At 42.2% G+C, this 19869-nt stretch overlaps 3 protein-coding genes across 3 annotated transcripts; 2 read left to right on the top strand and 1 right to left on the bottom strand.

Moving 5' to 3' along the window:
• Positions 1-643: 643 nt before the first annotated feature.
• Positions 644-6518, top strand: LOC128754588 (bMERB domain-containing protein 1-like). Its single transcript, XM_053857305.1, has 6 exons — positions 644-754; positions 1912-2050; positions 2446-2519; positions 4066-4180; positions 4849-4919; positions 6236-6518. Exons 1-6 carry the CDS (start codon positions 676-678, stop codon positions 6331-6333), a joined length of 576 nt encoding a protein of 191 aa, XP_053713280.1. The 5' UTR covers positions 644-675; the 3' UTR covers positions 6334-6518.
• Positions 6519-10779: 4261 nt separating this feature from the next.
• Positions 10780-16717, top strand: LOC128753885 (phosphoribosyl pyrophosphate synthase-associated protein 1-like). Its single transcript, XM_053856048.1, has 11 exons — positions 10780-11015; positions 11125-11322; positions 12872-12924; positions 13003-13069; positions 14478-14650; positions 14800-14915; positions 14981-15036; positions 15143-15288; positions 15418-15488; positions 15635-15781; positions 16376-16717. The coding sequence occupies exons 2-11, from the start codon at positions 11165-11167 to the stop codon at positions 16532-16534; spliced, it is 1146 nt and encodes a 381-aa protein (XP_053712023.1). The 5' UTR covers positions 10780-11015; positions 11125-11164; the 3' UTR covers positions 16535-16717.
• A 1696-nt stretch (positions 16718-18413) lies between these two features.
• On the bottom strand, positions 18414-19573 carry LOC128754517 (GTP-binding protein Rhes-like). The gene has a single exon (XM_053857202.1). It carries the CDS (start codon positions 19430-19432, stop codon positions 18806-18808), a length of 627 nt encoding a protein of 208 aa, XP_053713177.1. The 5' UTR covers positions 19433-19573; the 3' UTR covers positions 18414-18805.
• Positions 19574-19869: the final 296 nt, after the last annotated feature.

Below are 19869 nucleotides of genomic sequence, written 5' to 3'. Positions count from 1 at the left end.
ATGATGAGAGATTAATTTTGGTTAGTTGATTCATTTCGAGTAATTATTTTCACACATAAGTAATTACACTTTTCAGGGATAATTTTTAATTACACCAATTCTAAGCGCACCACGTCATAGATTGTCATCACACAACCAAAACATCTATGGTGGAGGGAAATGCTTAAGTAAAAAAAAAAAAAAAAAATCAGGATAGAAACATTTTATACAGTGAAGTACTCGCTCATCTATGGAAGCCTATTCTTGCAATGTGGGAGAAAAAAAACAGTAAGCAAAATATATAAATAAATAAATAAAATAAAAATCATCAAGCAAAAAAAAGTTGTTTTTTTTTGCTTTTTTTTTCTCAGTTTTTTTTTTACCTGGCAGAAATGGGCTTCCATACTCATCTCTTTAATCTTAACTAAGAACCTATTCATTTTTTTTCTAGTCATCTTTCTATTTAAATAAAATTAAAATAGAAGAGAAAATAAAAACAACAGCAAAAGCTTGCCTGGCTGCTTCTCCCTGTATGTTTCATAAATTCAAGTATATTCATTCACCACTAGATAGCGCCACTTCTTCTCCATCATCTTCCCCAACACACCTGCAGGAACGATCCAGGAGAAGCGCCTGAGCATCGCTGCTTGTGAGTGAGCACAAAGCTGCACCATCAGGAGGCGAGGCGCTGCTCGGATGATGGAGAAGCAGCGATCGTGTCACCGGTACGGATCCGTTGAGAGCAGCGAGTGGAAGCGAGGCGACGCGCAGCCAGGTGAACCAATGAACGAGTGACTTACCCCCGTGTTCACCTCCTGGGTGTTTTTAACAGCCCAGTTTACGTGAAGTGTTTGGATGTTTGTGACGGTGTGTTGCGTCTCTGTTGCCCGGCGGTGGCGGGTTGGATGTAGGCGCTAACTGAATTTCCACAGGTGTTGACCTTTTGGCTTCCACACTCTGATGTAACAACAGAGCGTTTATGACTCAGCCCACCTCATTAATTGTGGGAATAAAGAGGCATGTGGTTAGAAGCCTGTGTTGGTCACTGTCAGTAGTTTTCTGTCCAACAAGGATCATGCTGCAATTCTTTTCAGTCGTGTGCTGCTGCTACCGTTTCTCAAAAAGGTGTTGCTGCAACCACAAAGCTGTGAAAGTTTTGACGCTCCCAGGAGGACACTACATTACAACAGTCCAAAACTGGCATTTTAGCAGAGGATCTGCTATGTCTGCTCAACATTTTTGTCATCCGGAACCTCCAAAAATTCAATTGAAAATAATCAATGTTGCAAAAGGAATTGGCATAAAAGGGTTAGAGTCACTACCAGCGTGGATGTTTGTGAGGAGCAGAGGCTGTAAAGGCGCTAGATGACTCATCCGTGCCCCTTAAAGCCTCTGCAGCTGGATCTGATGTCAGACGCATGGCACTGACTGCAGGAGAAAGACAGCAGCTGTTGGACTTCCACTGTTGGTTTTGTGTTTGCCTGGGTTCAGACTACCAAAAATGAGTCTAGTATCAACGTATGGAACCTGCTGACGCCCCACTCTTCATACATAGGCAAAGGTTGTCTAAAGCAGTGTTTCCTGCGATGTACTCCCCGTAAAATTCAACCTGGAACCTGATGACAAACACCAGAGTAAAAAAAAAAAACATTTATCATTATTAATAAAGCATGTAACTATTTAATGCTATTTAATAAATAAGATCTAATGCGTGAGTTCCAATGCATATTGTTTGAATGGGTGGAGAGCAGTACTTGAAAGTCACTTTTCAAAAGAGTATATTTTCCTAAAGATATCAAAGTAAAAAAGAAGGCTGCCATGCAGTTTGTGTGCTGTATTTACCTGGAGATACTGCTGCTGCTAATATATGGGAGTTTATGGCCAAGTGTCTTTTGATGTCTTTAAGTAAATACGATGTAAATATTCCCACAGATAGAGTCCCTCCTCCAGAGGACGATGTGGTGTCCATGGCCGATTCGACCATCACCGTGGATGATATCGAGGGGGAGCTCCTGAAAATTGAGCGGATCAGGGACGTGTTGGTGCGGAGGGAGTCCGAGCTCCGATATATGTGAGTGCACAACAAGCCGTCTGTACAAAGCTATGTTATGAACTACACTGTAGCCACTGTAAAGGAACCTTGGCAGAACCAGGATGGTCAGGTTTAACTCCGGCGTACGGAAAATTTGGTGAGGAAATTCTCAGTGTTTTACTTTAGATAATCTCAGAGGTGATTTTTGTCATCTATTTTCGAAGTTATCACCCCTTTTTTGCACTTTTTTTCTAAATCGGAGCCTTAATTTTGAGAAAAGTATTCATAAATCTTCTGAAGGATTGAAGCTATTGTGTGGTTCAAAAGCACTTGTGGTTTCAATAGATGTCACAGCTTTTACCTTAAATGGGTCAAAAGCTATTATGCTTTTAATCGTACCCTACAGTGTGTTATGTTTGTATGTGCCGATGCAGGATGGATGACATACAGCTGTGCAAGGAGATTACGCGACTGAAGAAAGAACTCCACAAACTCGTCTCAGTACCAGGTAGGTGGAGCTACATGGTCTATGCCAGTCTCATGTTGTAGTTGTGATCTGTAAGTACCGTATTTTCTGGACTATAAGCCGCAACTTGATCGGCCACCGATTATGAAAGGCTGCTCTCCGCGTGTTCAGTGAATGGCGAGCTGCTGCCTTTCATTGCCGATCACAAAATCCGATCACGTGACAGCCGGCGCTCTGATTTGTGATGAGTCCACTCCTTTTTCTTTCCCTGCCGAATCGCCGCTCGCTTGGCAACGGCATGTCTACTACGGAGTTTTTTTTCAGTCTGTCATGTAAAGTTTTCATACTGCAGCACCAGCACGTTAAAAGGCGCCAACGCCACAAATTCAATATGCTATTTAAAACACGAAGCACAGAGAGTTTACCATGCTCATGAAGGTGAAATCGCTGGTTCCTCTGCAGTGTGAATGCTCTCCCTGTCTCTCGGAGCATCCCTCATTTTTACAGTCTAAAGATCATCATGCTGGCAAAAATATTGAGCCTCATCACATCAAACCGATGACATGACAGGCGTTTTATTTACCTTTAAAGCGCTCAAATTGCGCTGTTTTCAACACTTTAAATGTAATTAAGATGTGATGAATTCATGATTCAATTTCAGAACATTGCCGAAATTGTTTTACGAGTTAGTCTCGATGTTGGACACAGTTTTCAAAACTAGAACTAGAAGTGACCCTCATGCATTTTCTGCGGTGCAGACAGCACCACTGCACCCGTGACTTATGGACCTGTGTGGCTTATGTACGAAAAGGATCTGTTTCTTCTGAAATTCTGTGGGTGCTGCTAATATTCCGATGCGCTCTATAGTCTGGAAAATACGGTAGTATTTGTCTATAGCTTTTGCTCACTCAAACTCGTGTGTTAATGGGCCCCTGTCCTGCTGTGGTCAGGGGCTCTTAAAATGACATGCTGACGGTGCTAAAGCCTGTATAAACCTTATAAAACCCACATGGTTGTGTCAATAGATACATGGACATTTTATCCTAGTGACAAGTGTTACAGTGAGGATGGAATAGAGGGACCTCATGTTCCGAAAACAAGGCTGCAGTGCCGAATTATATTTGTTTGCATGCAGCGGGCAACAGCCCCTTTTCCTGTACAAGAAAAGTGGCCTTTCCTGGGGCAATTTTTTCTTCATTCTTAAATCATTTAGAGTAATAAGTTACTATGTCATTATTTCTGTCCAAATGTATTTTGGCATGTGACTGGCCATTTGTTTGAAGCTGTGCTGTGCAGAGCAGCAGTCAAATGGCTCCTCTGGTCCTCTGAGTTTTGATTCATTTGACTAGCATTTTTTTCAGGTTTAATATATTAAACCTGGCCTAAACTAAAACTATTGATCTATTTATCTAAAGAAGTTGACACATGAAAGATTTATTTCCGTGAATGTTATGTTTTATAAAGTCAATTCTTCCTGCTTGTCCTTATTGTTTGGGGAACATTTCCAGAACTGTGGAAATCGTTGTGAAATTGTATGAGTATTTTTTTTTTCAGAACTGTTTTCTGTGTGCTGTGTTGTTCTTTCTAGACACACACAAGTCTAATGAGGACCGACAAAAGGAAGAAGAGCTCCTGGAGAAGATTCACAAGCTGGTGGAGACCAGAGACTTCCTGGTGGATGATGTGGAGTTTGAGCGTCTCAGGTACTTCTGACAGCCTGTCAGTGGAATAAAGGAGGATTAAGCTTGGAGAATGAGCAAATCCTCTCGTCTAATTGGTGATGGATGGGAACGCTATGAAACCGTCTGTTCCAAGAGGAGGAGGAGAGGAGGTTGATGAAGAACAATCCTAATGAATATGGTAATCAGAGATTTGCCGTGTGCCACTAATTCCTCCCGTCGTGACCCATTAAAAGTGTTGCAGCGCTGCCAACGGCATTGATATGCTGTGAGGCGCCATGGCACCAACACACCACCGGCAGCTTCTACATGAGCAACACATCGTCTCCCCATTCTAAACACACTAAACTAACAATGAGTTCAGGACGAATTTATCAATTCACTGAAGAGATTCGAAAAAAGAATGTCTTTGAGGGACAAAAACATAACCACTTAATTTATATTTTAATAAATTAAATATAGAAAAGAATCAATATATATGTGTAAATGAGGGAATACATTAAATATAATAAAATGGTGGCAAAAAAATAAAATGTTTGCGTTTAACTATTTATTCATATGTTTTTATTTCTGCATTTATTAAAACATATTTCTGATTTCATATTTCTGAAACGTGAAAACAGATTTCATGTGTTCCAACCTGAATATGTTTTGCATGTTTCCCCCTAACCATTTTTTTTAAACATCAACAGAGAGAAAGAGGAAGATAAAGAAATGGCAGATTTTCTGAAGTCCAAATTCCCTAGGAACAACAGGAAGACAGGTAGGTCAAAACACAGTTACTGTATTGTTTTTGTTGTAAAATAGTAGGTTATTTATTTATATACATTTAAAGGTGCCATATTGTGTATTGTTTTCTACAGTGATTAGATCTTGCATACTTATAGAGTAGCTTTGCTTCAAAATAAAAGCGATATTTTCAGTTAAAATCGTGTTCTTTGTTTTGCATAGCAAGAGCGAGCGGAACTACAAAAACACCGGATCAATGGTATCAATTACCAAAGTATGTAAAGTTGCTTTGGCAAACTTCTTGGTTAATTTGTGATGCTTCTCATATTGGCAATGAGCAACAGAGGCGTTGATCTGAGGAGCGCTGTCACTGTTTCTGTGTCACTGTTTTTGTGTGGAGATGTTCTCTTCCTCCCTCAGTTTGTCCTCAGTCTTGTCAACGGTACAATAAAGTTCTCAGTATTAGTCTTTAGCTCAATCCACAATCTTACACACCCCTCAAAACCAAGTGTTTAAGGGCCATGTGTGACTTAGACATTGGTCACCCCTTTAATGCAGATCGCTCCTGAGTCATAAACACAAGCTATAACTATCATGAGAGAACTCTGCTACTGCAGGAGACGACATTAACCCAGTCACATTATACCACTAGCTGCACATCCATGTTATATAAGCTGTTATCTTGATAAAACAACTACATTACCACTGACAAAAATGAGCATTTTGTCTTAAACAAAAGCCCCTACTATCCGCTACAGACAGAACATTTATAAAATATTGTCCATAAAATGGGCCAAGATACTAGACTTAGATGTTCTTTATTGTCACACCACATTGGCAATGGTTTTAGTAATATTTATGTCTCCATCACCAAAGAAAATACTTACATTTGTAATTCGCTTTATTCGCCGCTTTGGATTCAATTTTTTTGGCTGAAAATATACAAAGCATTCTGGGTATTCCTCAGTCCTAAGGTAGGTCCTAGCACATCTCAAATGTAAGGAAGGTACTTTTCTCAATTTCCTTGCTAAGAATGGGTTTAGTGCGCATTTTTGAGCTTGAGGATTAAGGACAGAGCCTTTTGCATGGGTCATTTTGAAGAACAAGCCTTTTCCACTGGGCCTTACAGTCAAAAACACACTTCCTCGTCTCTCAAGAAAGTTGAAATGGCAATATAAAGTCACTCTGTGAAGTCTGTTGGTGCACTGGTGGCGGTATTTATACAGTACCGTGTGTCTTCGAGTGGGTTCCATCGAGGCGAACAAAACAGTCGATCACCACGTATGGTGTAATCTGTCAAGTCGTTCAATAGTCACCTGAGCTAACCAACTATCTCTGCTGGCACGTCAGGTTTACCAACAAGACGAGCTCCGCAGGCGCCTCCCTTCAACAATTCTGCTCTGTCCTTGCTGAAGGAGTGCTGCGGCTTCACTTGTTCGGTCATGTAGCCCGGACCCCCGAGCAAACGGACTCAAATGGACCTCAGACATCGAAGAGACTTGCATTTCAGGACCTATTTTGTACAAAAAGCTTCATCATTTGATGGATAAACTGCAAAATAGAGTGCTGTTGCCTTTTATCTGACTCCATATCATAACAGCGTATGTCTTCTCTGCTTCCTCCCAGGGTCACTGTGACCGCATAATTTCACATTACGCTGCTTAGTGATGTCTTTGTTTTTGGCTTACAGTATATCTATATGTGAATAAAAGCATTTCAAAGTGTATATTTTTGCATTCAGCAGATTAAGGAAGTCCACGCCATGCTTTCCAGAACCCATTCTTGGTTTGGGTCTTCCATGGCCATAAACAGCAGTGAAGGACTCACCAGTTGGATCCGTCGGTGCAGAGATAGATAGTCGTCTGTGTTCTCCATCTCGATCTTGGTGCAGCAGAGGCAACGTGCCACCACTGACTCTGCCGCTGTTAACACAAATAAAGCTGACTTTCAGCCTCAGATGACCCTTTGAAAACACAGAGCAAAAAAGATTCTTGCTTCACAAAGAATTGCTGATTTAGCCCTGTATTAGTGGCACGGTGGGGAACTTCCACAAGTTTCTATTGATTAGCTGTGTCATAATATAGAACAAGAAAGAGTCCCTTAAGACCCCAGTCTCTTGAAATATTTATGCTGCCTCCGCTTCATCTTGGGTAATGCATACATGAATGTCAGAACGTGTCCATGATCCTTGCTGATGTGCGTGTGTGTGCGTGACGCGCCGGGGTCCAGGCCAATCATATGGCAGAACCAGGTAGCCCAGAAGACTCGTCGCTATAGCAACTGTTTACGGACCTCGATGAGGCTGTGTGCGTTGGCTATAGGAAATTCCGAGCATTCGTTTTCATGCATAGTGGAAGGTCTCTGAAGTGAAACCCCAGGACAGTATTGGCACTGTCGAGTGAGGAGTGTGTACTGAGGGAAATCCACCAGAAACACTGGCACTCAAATATGCATTCTGCTCAGCTGCATTTAAAAATGTTATATGTGAAGTAAAGATGACTTCTGAAGGCTGTTTTGTTTGTCCAATAGTCGGCCACTGTCTTTTCTGCGCTTCAACTTTCCAGCCAACGTCTCTCTACAAAGTGTGGTGTGCATAAAGCATAAAAGCCCATACGTAGTGACTGAGTCTGTAAGCACACAAGAAGGGGAGTGTTGCAAACGCTGCTGATAAATGAAATGTCAAGCATTGATTTAATAAGAGAAGGAAGTTGTCAAGGAAAGCAAGTAGGAGGGAGCCAAAGATTATCTCCTGCCGAGTCGCAGTCAGATGCCACAAGATAAAGGTCATGGCTGCAGTTCAAACCTCATAATCGCTGTCGATACAGAGAGGCTTCTGTGTGAAAAATCAATGAAAGGAAAGTGCTTTTCAATGACTGAGCGAAGCGGCAACATACTCCTCCATTCACGTTCTGTTGTCAAGGATGTACTGTACCTTCTCTCTCTGGAATGTGAAGTCAGGTTATGGCTCATTAAAAAAGAACAATTGAAATCCAAAAAAGGAATGAAGAAAGCATGTTGTTGATGTTTGTAGTTACCTGTAATAGGCTTTAATTACACTTTGTTTTCATCATTACGGTAAGTGTGATCAATGCACCACATTCTTCAGTGGTGTCGCAAGCATATTTAACTAGTTACTCAGGTCAGTGACTCTTAACCATAGGGCCGAGCGCCCCCTAGAGGGCTAGAAGTTTTTTGTTTCACCCTTCTGGGCCGCGAGGGCAGCGAGATGCTGCAGTAGTGAGTCAATGAATTGACTTGACAACTGCAAATTTGTGATAGTCAACAACTACGGAGAACTTCTTGGAAAGAATAAATGATAAAGCAAGTGATGTCGCCCCCCAGCAGTAAAAACTGTTGAGCTGTTGCAGCAGTTTTTAAAAATGAATTAGAACACTACTTCAGAGTTTATTTATGAAATTCCATGATATTTAGACGTTATTTTATTATATTTACTTTTATATAATAATTGATTCATGACCTACAGCTTATCCGATTTCCTCAACAGTAAATTTGACGATCATGACTAGCAACTGGTTCTGCTGCTGGTTGGACTTTTTCATGACCAGAAGGTTTTGGTTTGTGTCGAAACTGTCTTGGCTGCCACCTGGTGATGCCGTTATGGCACGCAGTTTCGCTGCATTTTTTTTAGAATGTTTTCGTTATTACATAACACTTCAGCATTTTTCAAACTACCAATGAGAGAAAGAAAAAGATGAACCTTTATTGCTGCTTCCATGGTACAGTCGACTGAATTAATGAATTTGAATACACTTCCCCAAATTCACATCCTCAATGAACAGCAAAGTTGGCCTCTGTTAAAAAATGTTTCTTCTTCATTTGACTTGAGTTTACTTTATTTAAGTTGACCTGTGTTTTTTTCTGGGTTACCTGTGTGCTTGGGGGCAAATGACCACAGTATGTGCATTGATACAATAATGGATCGCTGGCCTTATAATTCAGGAAAACTCACTGAAGACAGTTGTCCTTCAAGTGCCATGATGCAGCACGGATAATCAGGTAGTGTTAGGACGTGTTAGCAGTATTCTTGCAGAGACATTTCCAGTTCATATGACAGCAGTCAGTGGAACCTATGGGGAAGTGCTAATGTGTCACAGTCTGTTCTGTTTCCTGAAGGTCTCTTTCACCTTTACAGCGGTGAGGGGAAGAATTCTTTGATCCCAGTCTGAGCAGAACACTGTGTTCTAGTGCATTAACAATCCGGTGCAGTCGAAGCACAAAGGATGTTTTACACAGCCTTTTTAGTTTTTGTAAAATTCATTTTTATAGTATCCATTAGCGTGTCTTAATGCCAACACCAGCTATTATTCAGAAGTATCTTGAAGCACAATTGCATCAAAAACAATGTGTGCCACTACAGCCAGCACTGTCTGTTCTCTCCGCTCAGGCAAATGTAGTGATTCTTCTCATCTGTATCGAGGCTTCATGACCATACGTCAGGATGGCTTTTGTACTCCTGCCCATCTTGAACTGTCATTTATTTAGAGGTGACTAAGGAGGCGTGAGGAAGAGCACAGAAAAAAGGATCATGGAGGGAAAATGTGGGAGAAGATGACAAGACTAGATTAGATTACAAGAAATCACCGTCATAATATCCACAGAAAAATATCAATATTTTTTTTATTTTTTATTTGTCATTGAAGTCAATTTTTTAAGTACCCCTTAAGAAAATTATAAATAAAATAAACAAGAATAATTATACAGTTATAGCTGACTGAGATTGGAAGCCATTGTTGTTGTTGTAAAGTTGTTCAGAAACTTATTTTATGTGTAGGAACTTTTAAAATCTTGTTTGAAGGGATATGTTTTTTTTTATTTATTGTATGGCCTCATAATATCCTAACTGGATTATGTGTGCTCTAATTATGGATTCCACATTAATGATTACTTTACTTTTTTTCTATTTTTTGGTTTTGTGTTACACTTTGTTTCATCACATTGTTATTTGCTGCATTGATGGCTGCGTGTGAACAAAAGAGCCACCACTGAGATTTCTCCTTTCAAAGTAGTGTTTGTTGTCCTTGGAGAGAGCGACAGTCTTCGTGGGTGATGAAAGAATATGTTACACCATCATTGCGTTCGATCCGAATATTACCGAAGGCACCTCTACTTGGTTCCTTGTGAAGCTTTTCACTTCAGTCTTTGGATCTAGTCATGTCACATCCACTACTTTCATCCACAGATGGGAATGTCAGTTCAAGCTTTGACTAGACTGTCAAGTCAAGTGTCGCTCACTCCTTTATGATCTGGGAAGGATGAAGAGATGATTCAACCGCCTGCTTTTTTCCACGGAGATGTTTGTAGAATTCAAACTAAACACAGCGAACGGCAACAGCTTTCATTGGACGGTTTGAAACAGTTGAGCTCTGGCGTCCTCTAGTGGTCCTTTGGTGATCTGCACCATTTTTATGACTTTTACAAACGACAGCCACAACGGGCAAACGATATGAGTGAAAATAATACACAGCTTAAAAGGCACTATAATCTCAGATAACTGAGAACATAACAAAGATATTTGTAGACCGCAGGTATTTACTATATTCGTGTACAACTATAAACTGAATGAACACTTGCCTGCAGATTAAATGGAGTTTATTTGTTGAGCAATGGAAAGACAAAAAATACAAAAACGACATTTCGCCCCCAGAGAACAAGAACTGAACAATCGATCACGAGTTTGGTTTTCATTTCTGCTCAGCCACGACTTCCTGCCAGGTAGTTCGCAGGGTTCAACACCCATAAACACGATATGGCGGCGTCACAAACTATTCGATTTTCATTGGCTAATATCAGAACCGTCACGCCTCTCCGTGTCTCTATACGGCCTCTGATTGGCCGTCTCCATTGTAGCTCAACCACTAGCCTTTTCCGTCTCGGTTGCCCCTCGTTCCCCAAAGTTTCGCTGCCTCACATGTTGACGGAGTGCACTGTTTTTATATCCTTTTTATTCCGCGGAGGCGCCGAAGCTTGGTTTGTTACGCCACCGAGCCCCACAGCCCCCAGTTACGAACAGTTTCCTGCTGGCCAGGAGGCTGTATGGGTTCTGAAGGAGGACGTGGGACACTATTCCAAACACGAGTGGTGCTCAGCGTTGCATGTGGCTTTTGTTTCGGTACATTGATTTTGTTTTTTATTTAGTAAACTACTCCTCCCACCCCCATAATTCAAGCACCTATCTCAACTCTCATGTTTTGTGACGGTCTCTTCTATTTTAATTCCAGGTGGGAAGGTTCTGCAGTGTACCAGGCAGCGTAAACAAACATGCCCATAAGGCGTTTCGGAGGTCATAGGTCATTGGTCTCCCACGCTCCGAAGCTGTCGTATGGTTATTCCAAGATGAACATCTCCAGAGGTGGCTACCGTGTGTTCTCTGCCAACTCCACCGCCGCCTGCATGGAGTTGGCCAAGACTATCACAGAGTGAGTGACGACGTCGTACCGGCGGTTTACCTAGTGTGTTGCTTAAATCGGGTCTGCTGATGCGCTCAACAACCGCAAGATCGTGAACATAACCGAGCTGAAAGGTTGTGTGCAACTGTCAGCACCGGTTTTGTGGTTAAACTGCCCTCACACTAAGTGGCGATGAACCCTGCTTTATTCGAAAAGTGAGCCACACTCCGTTAAATCACGACTTGTGACTAAACTTGACCTAAGAAACATATGACATTTAAAGCACAATAAGAAATAATTGTTATAACACTCAAATCTCCACGATTGTTTACATTTTGTTATTTATAAAGCATGATAATTCTAGTGTAAATCCATTGGATATATACATTAGTGATGTGTTCATGTGTTTTGATAAGTGAATATGTTGCTTGTTTTGATAAAACGTGCCATTCTAATATCTGAAAAGGCAGGGAGGTTGATGCACTTGGCTGTGCACGGTGACTGTTAATGTGTCTGACACACACATACCACTTTTTGACCTATGGCCGTCTAACTCAGGCACACGCATCATGAGGTGCGTGATCAGCTCGGCGGGTGAATGTCTGCTTGTCCCCAACATTTAGTCTGACAGTTTGAATGATGTGTGCTTTAGAAAAATCTGTCATTCAGAAATGTATTGTCTTCGCTGACATCTTTCATTGTGAAATACAAATATAAAATACTGTTCAGCTGGTTTGACTGATCGGAGTCAGTCTGGTCTGAAGCACGTTGAAGTTTGTTTAAGATCAATACTTACTCTCCTCCATTGTTGTTACTGCTACTACTACTACGTCTAATAATAATAATAATAAACTGCGTAAGAGTATGTATTTTCCAGCTGTCGTGTATCCACGTCATTAAGTTTTACTCTCAAAACTTTTTTAAGTCACTGCTTTTTAACAGCCGCAACACTTGTTATTGTTGTTATTATATTATTATTATTAGTTAGGGCTAGGTTTACTCATGATGAATGGCAAATTGATCACACATTTTGTATCTGTTCTAAATGTAACTGTACGGGAGACTTTATCAATACAAGAGTGGCCACTAATGTTTACAGTTATTGTGCCTTCAGCCTGTTTTTGAACCTTTTAAGTGCCTCTGAGATTATTCTAAAGATTGTTTTTGTCTCTATCTGTTACGTTGGGTTGTTGGAGTAAAGACATCTGCACGAGGAAAGCATTACATTGAGTTACTTTTAGAACAGATTACCTTTAGAACAGATACAAAAATGAGTGATAAATTTGGCATTTTCCAGTTAACTCAATAAGCAATAAGCGAATAAGCGAAATATGAAATTGTGACTTGAGTGTGGAAACTTGCGTGCACTGAGAGACTGTGTTTGCTGTGTGGCCAAAGACGTGCAGCCAAGTAAAACCTCTGGGATCAGCAAAGTTTTGCAATGTGTGACTAGAAAAAAACGTTCTTGATCAAATAGAAAGTCAGGAAGGCTCTGCACTCCTGGTCGTGTCTTCATGCTTCTGTCCCTCGCCCAGCTTTTGTCGACTTATTGCTGAGTTAACGTCTGTGTTTTCTGTAGGCGTCTCGGAGTGGAGTTGGGCAAGTCGGTGGTGTATCAGGAGGCGAACGCTGGTGAGATGCTGCCCTGACATTGTTTTAACTGACACTGTGACTTCAGAGCTATGCTAACCTGCATGTTGGTTGTCACAGAGACCAGAGTTCATGTGGAAGAGTCGGTCCGTGGACAAGACATCTTCATCATTCAAACCATTCCCAAGTAAGACGGATGAATGATGGGAACTAGGGATGGGCGATATGGACCAAAAAAAAAAAGATCACAATAAATGTTGTAATTTTCGATAAAGAAAATTATGACTATAAATATATTTTCATTCTATTCCATGTGTTGGACACTACAGTCCCTCTTGACACTGTTTTATGGTGACACTTGTTAGTGGAGTTTGTCTCCAACATCATCATTTGTTTATTTTTAAATATCATAGTTAACTAAGTGAAGAGATGAGAAATTCAGTGTTACACGCCGCTGGTGTCTGACAGACTGCTCTGCCAGCTTTATTTAGGGGTTAAAGTGAGCCATCTGTATCTCATGTCTCTTAACACTTGACTTAAACTGGACACATTTCCTAGATGTTATTGAAGAAATGTTAGGTATGTGAATAAATGATCATTTAGTCATATTCTATTCTCAAAATCATTATAACTGTCAGTCCATGTCCAGTCTTGCGTGATGAAAAACAATTTTCTCTCCTAAAATGGTTGTTTTTCATTTCACTAATACTTTCGAATTTGTTGATGGTCCCAAACTAATGCCAGGTCGTAGCATTAGCGCTGCCTGAGAGAGTGTGTTCCTGATCAGTGAACCCTAATATGGGATGCCAATACTGGAGCGGAGCTCTGTCCGATATCCAACTATTTTCACCACAGTGTTTCGCTGAGGCGCCAGCACAGCAGGAGACCTGCATGTGTTGATGTGAACCAGGGCAGACGACCGCGTCAGAAAACCTATGAGGACCACTCCGTCTAATAAAATAAACACAGAGCCAGAGACTCAGAGTCGACCAGTGTCATCATCGAAGGTTTCCTGCATTAAAAATAAGTTTAAAACTACAACGGTGAACCAAAGTCCACCACACTCTCCACAACTGTCACACGCCGGTGTGGGCTGCCAAACGTCGCAGAGCTGGAGAGCGCAGCGCTGTCGCGTACTCATCATGTTCACGTGAACAAGTCCAATGCAGCGAATATGCTGCATGTTTATTGAATTTATCGTAGGATGCTGAATTGTAATGGTGGAGATTGTGTTTGGCGGTATATTGTGTACGAAAGGTTATCGCCATCCCGAATGGGAACTTCATATTCACAAAGTGTTTCCTGTAGAGCAGCCTTTTATGTCTCTTTCAATTAAAGCTACTCAACAGATAACAGGGAACGAGTTCAAAACGGAATGAAAAATAATTTATTACATCGTCAAATTTATATTTAGTACTCCTGCCTTGAGCACACAGTAGAATGCATGAGGTTTTGTATATGCTCACAACAATAACTGTCCAGTTGTTCATCCAACATTAAGATGAATCATATTTGTTAGATGCCAAAGAGAAAGATTTTTGTTAATATATATTTGTCCGTTTGTTATTGATCCCTTTCTCTGTGTTGTTTTGCAGAGATGTCAACACAGCCATCATGGAGCTGCTCATCATGGCATATGCTCTGAAGACATCTTGTGCCAACAACATCATTGGAGTCATTCCGTACTTTCCCTACAGCAAACAGTGCAAGATGAGGAAGAGAGGCTCCATTGTCTGCAAGCTACTGGCCTCCATGTTGGCCAAAGCTGGTATGACACCGTTTCACTTCCACCCAAAATGCACTTCCAATGAAGTCAAGCCTGGACTCAGACATACAAATGTGAACTTCTGTGTAAACTGAACCCATGAGTGGAGAGAACCCCGGATCCAAGCACATTGCTTCTCATCTGCTTTGCAGGACTCACTCACATCATCACAATGGACCTGCATCAGAAGGAAGTTCAGGGCTTTTTTAGCTTCCCTGTTGACAACCTGCGAGCTTCGCCCTTCCTCATCCAGTACATCCAGGATCAGGTGAAGACAAGAATAATCTCTGTCCTCTGGATTCAATAGCTTTGATATTAAATGTCTCTCGCCAGATACCTGACTACCGGAACGCTGTCATTGTAGCCAAGTCACCAGCAGCTGCAAAGAGGTGAATGTTTTTCCAGTGTATTTTTTTATTATATGTCATTACACACACACCTTTCTGTCTGTGTTTGATGTTTGACTTCCCCCTCATGTATGATAATCTCAACCAGAGCTCAGTCCTACGCTGAGAGGCTGCGGCTGGGGTTGGCGGTTTTGCACGGCGAGGCCAATCATTCCGAGTCAGACATGGCTGACGGAAGACAGTCCCCCCCACAAACCCGCACCACCACCGGACACACTGGCTTGGAGCTGCCCAGTGAGTCAATTCAATCTGATCTGATCTGCTCGGTGATGGGATTCATTTTCAAGATTTGCATCTTGAATAATGTGAGCTCATACTGCACAAACGTTTCTGTTTTGACCTCCCTGCTTTTGTGCCTCACAGTGATGATGGCGAAGGAGAAGCCACCGATCACTGTGGTTGGGGACGTGGGAGGAAGAATTGCCATCATTGTCGTAAGATGTTTCTGACTTTAAGAGAATAAACATGATTTTGAATTCACAATTTTACAAGATTTATTCAGCTAAATGCTAGTGATCGCGAAGCGCATTAGTGAGGAGTTATTTATTAGTCAAACTGCAGCTGTGTTGTTATACTGTAGGATGACATCATCGATGACGCAGAGGACTTCGTAGCTGCTGCAGAGATCCTGAAAGAGCGAGGAGCGTACAAGATCTACGTCATGGCCACACATGGGCTGCTGTCTGCTGAGGCCCCCCAGCTCATAGAGGAGTCTGCCATCGACGAGGTACGACGTTTTTATTTGTTAGTTCTCATCTTTGACTCGTTGATCATGACTTTATTACATGTTTTGTTGATAATAATAATCATAACAACAAAACTATTGTTACTGTTATTGTTATTGTTGTTATTATTATTGTCATTATTACATTATTGTTGTTGTTATTTAAGAAAATGTTTTTATTTACACTTCAGATGAGATGAATAGAGCAGTGTGTGATAAATAACTTTCCAGTTCATGCAACACAAACAATGCAATTAAAAATGGAAAAAATTTAATCTTCATTAAAGGGTATGTTGTTGAGGTTGAGGTGGTTATTACCTCTGCATAGATTATAGCAACAGCCAAAGGCAGCATAGCGTAGCGTAACGTAACGTAACGTAACGTAACGTAACGTAACGTAACGTAACGTAACGTAGCATAGCATAGCATAGCATAGCATAGCATAACATAACATTTGTCTAACTGAAAGTAGCTGTTGGTGCAGACCTGTCTCATTCTTTGGCTCCTCTGTCAGATCTGAAATGATAATCGATCACACTTAGTTTTCAACAACTAGAGCAGGATTGACCACAGACTTTGTGGCGTGTGACCCTCCAGGTGGTGGTGACCAACACCGTCCCGCACGAGGTGCAGAAACTGCAGTGTCCCAAAATCAAAACGGTGGACGTGAGCATGATCCTGGCCGAGGCCATCCGCCGCATCCACAACGGCGAGTCCATGGCTTACCTCTTCCGCAACATCACCGTGGACGACTGAGGCGACCCGCGCACCTGGTTCACACGTCGGTGGCACGTGACCAAGCACACAGAGGACCAATGCTTGACCTTGTGTTTTATCTTCAAGTCCAATCAGTAACTGTTTACAAAGTCTTCTAATCAAAGTATTCTTGATCTTGTATATGATTTCATTAATTTACTCTGTTGGGGGAATAAAGCCTGTTCTTGCTTGTAGTTTAGTTTCATCAGAGTTTTTATTGGAAAAGAGAACATGACTAAAAATGCCATGGAGAAATGATGGTTAGTTTGGACTGGCTCAGTGTCTCTTCTGAACTGGCTTCCAGCTGCAGTTCCACTTGAAGTGTTCTCACACGTGGTGACTCACCCATTTCGTTCAAGGCAGAAGCACCTGCAGATTTCTATTCTTGAAATAAACCAAGTGTGTTTAGTGTCGAGAGTGTGTACAGTGTAGTATAAGGTAATGTTCAACTCAAACCACAGCGCCGTTCCAACATGCCAACAATGTTTATCACATCAATACCTGATTCAACCAAATATGAGAGCAGTCGTGAGCCTCTGAGAGAGAGCTGAGACCTTGCCTGAGACTCTGAACTTGTTGGAAACGCCTCAGAAACATTACATCTGCTGAGGAGCTTCCACCAAGTCCAGAGGCACAGACAGAAGAGGAGGGGGTTTTAAGAATAGCCACCATAAAAACATTGTTTTAAAATCAAGAAACCTCACCAGACCGCCAGTCGCCGTCGCCGCGCCTTCCTCCACAAATGAACCGACACAGAAAATGAAAAAATCTTTATTACAGATTTAAAGAGGAACTGTGTCAACTGTTGCTCTGCCACTTCCTTAAATTCAAAACAGGAAACTCACTTTCGTGTAATCTGATGAAGCTGAAGTGAACCAGGCACTGCTTTTTTCTACAGATGCATTTATCTGTGAATGAAATTCATCTCTCCAGAATGAAAAAAACGTTTTTTTAAAAATATATTTTCGAGTGGCGGGCGCGGATTTGGAGCCAGAATAGAAGTGGAACAAGATAACAGGTGCCCAACATCTGTGTGGCGGGCTTCACAGTGGTCAGCAGTTTGACCTGGACAGACTGGTGCAGGCAGTGGTGCAGTGCAGGACGTCCCTGAGGGGCTGGATCAGGTTCAGGTTTGGCTAACAGGTCAGGCATCAGAAACCACGACCAAAAGGCCTCTGTGGGACGCAGAAACCGCCACACCACTAGTGAAAGCTGCGGCAAAAGTGACCAGCACTTTGGCAGGAAGGAGTGTGTAGCTTGTACATCTGGATTACTAGCTCAGTCTAATGTCCTCAGGAAACAGTTGCACTGCCCTCACCTGGTCAAGTCTGTTCTCACTAAAGCATTAACATCATCTTATTCAGTTCCTTCTTCATCTGCTTTTTTCCTCACTCTCAGTGTCACAGTGTCAAGTTCTACTTAACAGAAGACCTTGACCACACCCCAAGTGCGTCAGACAATAGCACGATGACTGGGTTTCTTTAAATCTTAAACCTCAAACCCAGTAACATACTTCACTGGTAACATCGCTGCATAAATGTTCGTGGGCTACAAATGTGTTTTTAAATCAGAATCTAAATCTGGATGAAGGAACCATAAATGTCACGGTGGTACAAACATTCCTTGTAAAAGTAGAGATACATGAATTAGTTCCTTATATGACAAATTGTAAACTTCGCCACTGATTCAATATTCTAAGGTTAAATAAGGTTTGTTACTTACAATATGGTGAGCAGATGACCTCTGTTGTTGCTAATTTAATGTGGTCACTGGGTGGCAGTGTTTTCTACCAGTGTAGTATTCACAGTCCGGACGCCTTCTTACAAACAATGAGATTTATTAAATAAACAAGTAAAAAAAAAAAAAAACAGTGAATGATTTTTATTTTAATTGTTTGAAATGTGATGCATTTTTTTTTCATATGAAACGGTGCATTGAATTCACTGTACAGAAAAAGAAATATACACTCGCATGTTTAAAACCAAATATCGACAGAGATGATGTGCACTTACATGTGTGATACAGATCTGACAGAGCACATGACAGTTAAATACAAGACTTTCATTGGTTGTTTATTTATACATATATATCTATACTGACACCAACACAAGCTCATGAATATCTACAGTTAATTCAGCTTCATGTTTATATTAATTCAGTTGAAGTCCTCTTGTGTTCACTTCTGTGCATCTCGGATCAAGTCTACCACTGCTCCGTCTGAATGACTGTCAGAGACGCCTGGTTCTGAGCTGCCGTGTCATCCTTCAAAGTTCATGAGAGAATGCAGCTGTTGGTCTTGTTCATTGGCGGCCGGAAGTTCTCCTCGTTGGGGAAGGTCTCCCTGCGTCGGCGCAGGGCCGGGCTGAGGCGGCTCGGCAGGTTGGCTTGCTGCAGGAGCTCCTTGAACACCTCCACCACGTTGGAGTTCTCCTTGGCAGAAGCCTCCACATAACTGTTATTCCAGTCCATCTCCACGGTGGACAGCACGTCCTCGCTGGACACCTGCCGCGTTTCCTCCTGATCCACCTTGTTCCCCACCACCACGATGGGGGTGAACTTGTCCTCCTTGATCTCCAGAATCTCATCCCGAAGACTCTTCACCACCTCCAGGGACTCGGGGTCGTCCACGGCGTACACCAGAGCGAAGGCGTCGCTGTTCTGGATGGAGAGTTTGCGCATGGCTGGGAAGGAGTAGCTGCCGCTGGTGTCCAAGATCTCAACGGTGACTTTGACTCCGCCGATGTCATACTCCTTGCTGTGCAGCTCTTCCACCGTTCGCCGGTGTTTGGGTTCGAATTTGTCCAGGAGGAAGCGTTGGATCAGCGCTGTCTTGCCCACTCCCGCCGCCCCGAGGAACACCAGTCGCACCTGGGTCTTCTCCTTCACCTCGAGAGACATGCTTCTGTGGCTCAGGTCGATCTGTGCAGAAGAAAGAGTCTCACTCGGCCTCCAGATGGTGCATTTAATAATACCGCCTTCAGCAGTTTCTGGAGAGCGGCTGGGTGACCTCCTGGGGTGTCTGCTCTCTGTGGATGCTCCACTCACTGCTGCTCCGCGGCGGATCACCCGCCGTCCTTTTATGTGCTTGGAGAGAGAGCCGCTGCAGATCCAACCAATCGGCAGCACCTAGCTCCGTGCGACCAATAATGAAAGGACATGCAAATGTTCATGCACAAAGTAGGAACATTGGAGGGAAAAAAAACATGCTAATAATGTTCTAATAAATTCAAGGCTGCTGTGACAAGCAAGGCAAAGGAAGATGAGGAATCAATGGCAGCGCTTGTCTGGTCCCATGAAACGCATCACTGCTGGGAAGTATTCGGCTCCAGATTTTA

This window comes from Synchiropus splendidus, chromosome 2, assembly GCF_027744825.2.
Source record: "Synchiropus splendidus isolate RoL2022-P1 chromosome 2, RoL_Sspl_1.0, whole genome shotgun sequence".
In the NCBI taxonomy this organism is placed as follows: Eukaryota; Metazoa; Chordata; class Actinopteri; order Syngnathiformes; family Callionymidae; genus Synchiropus; species Synchiropus splendidus.
Note: the sequence above shows the minus strand (reverse complement) of the source record. Positions and strands in the feature narration are given on the sequence as shown.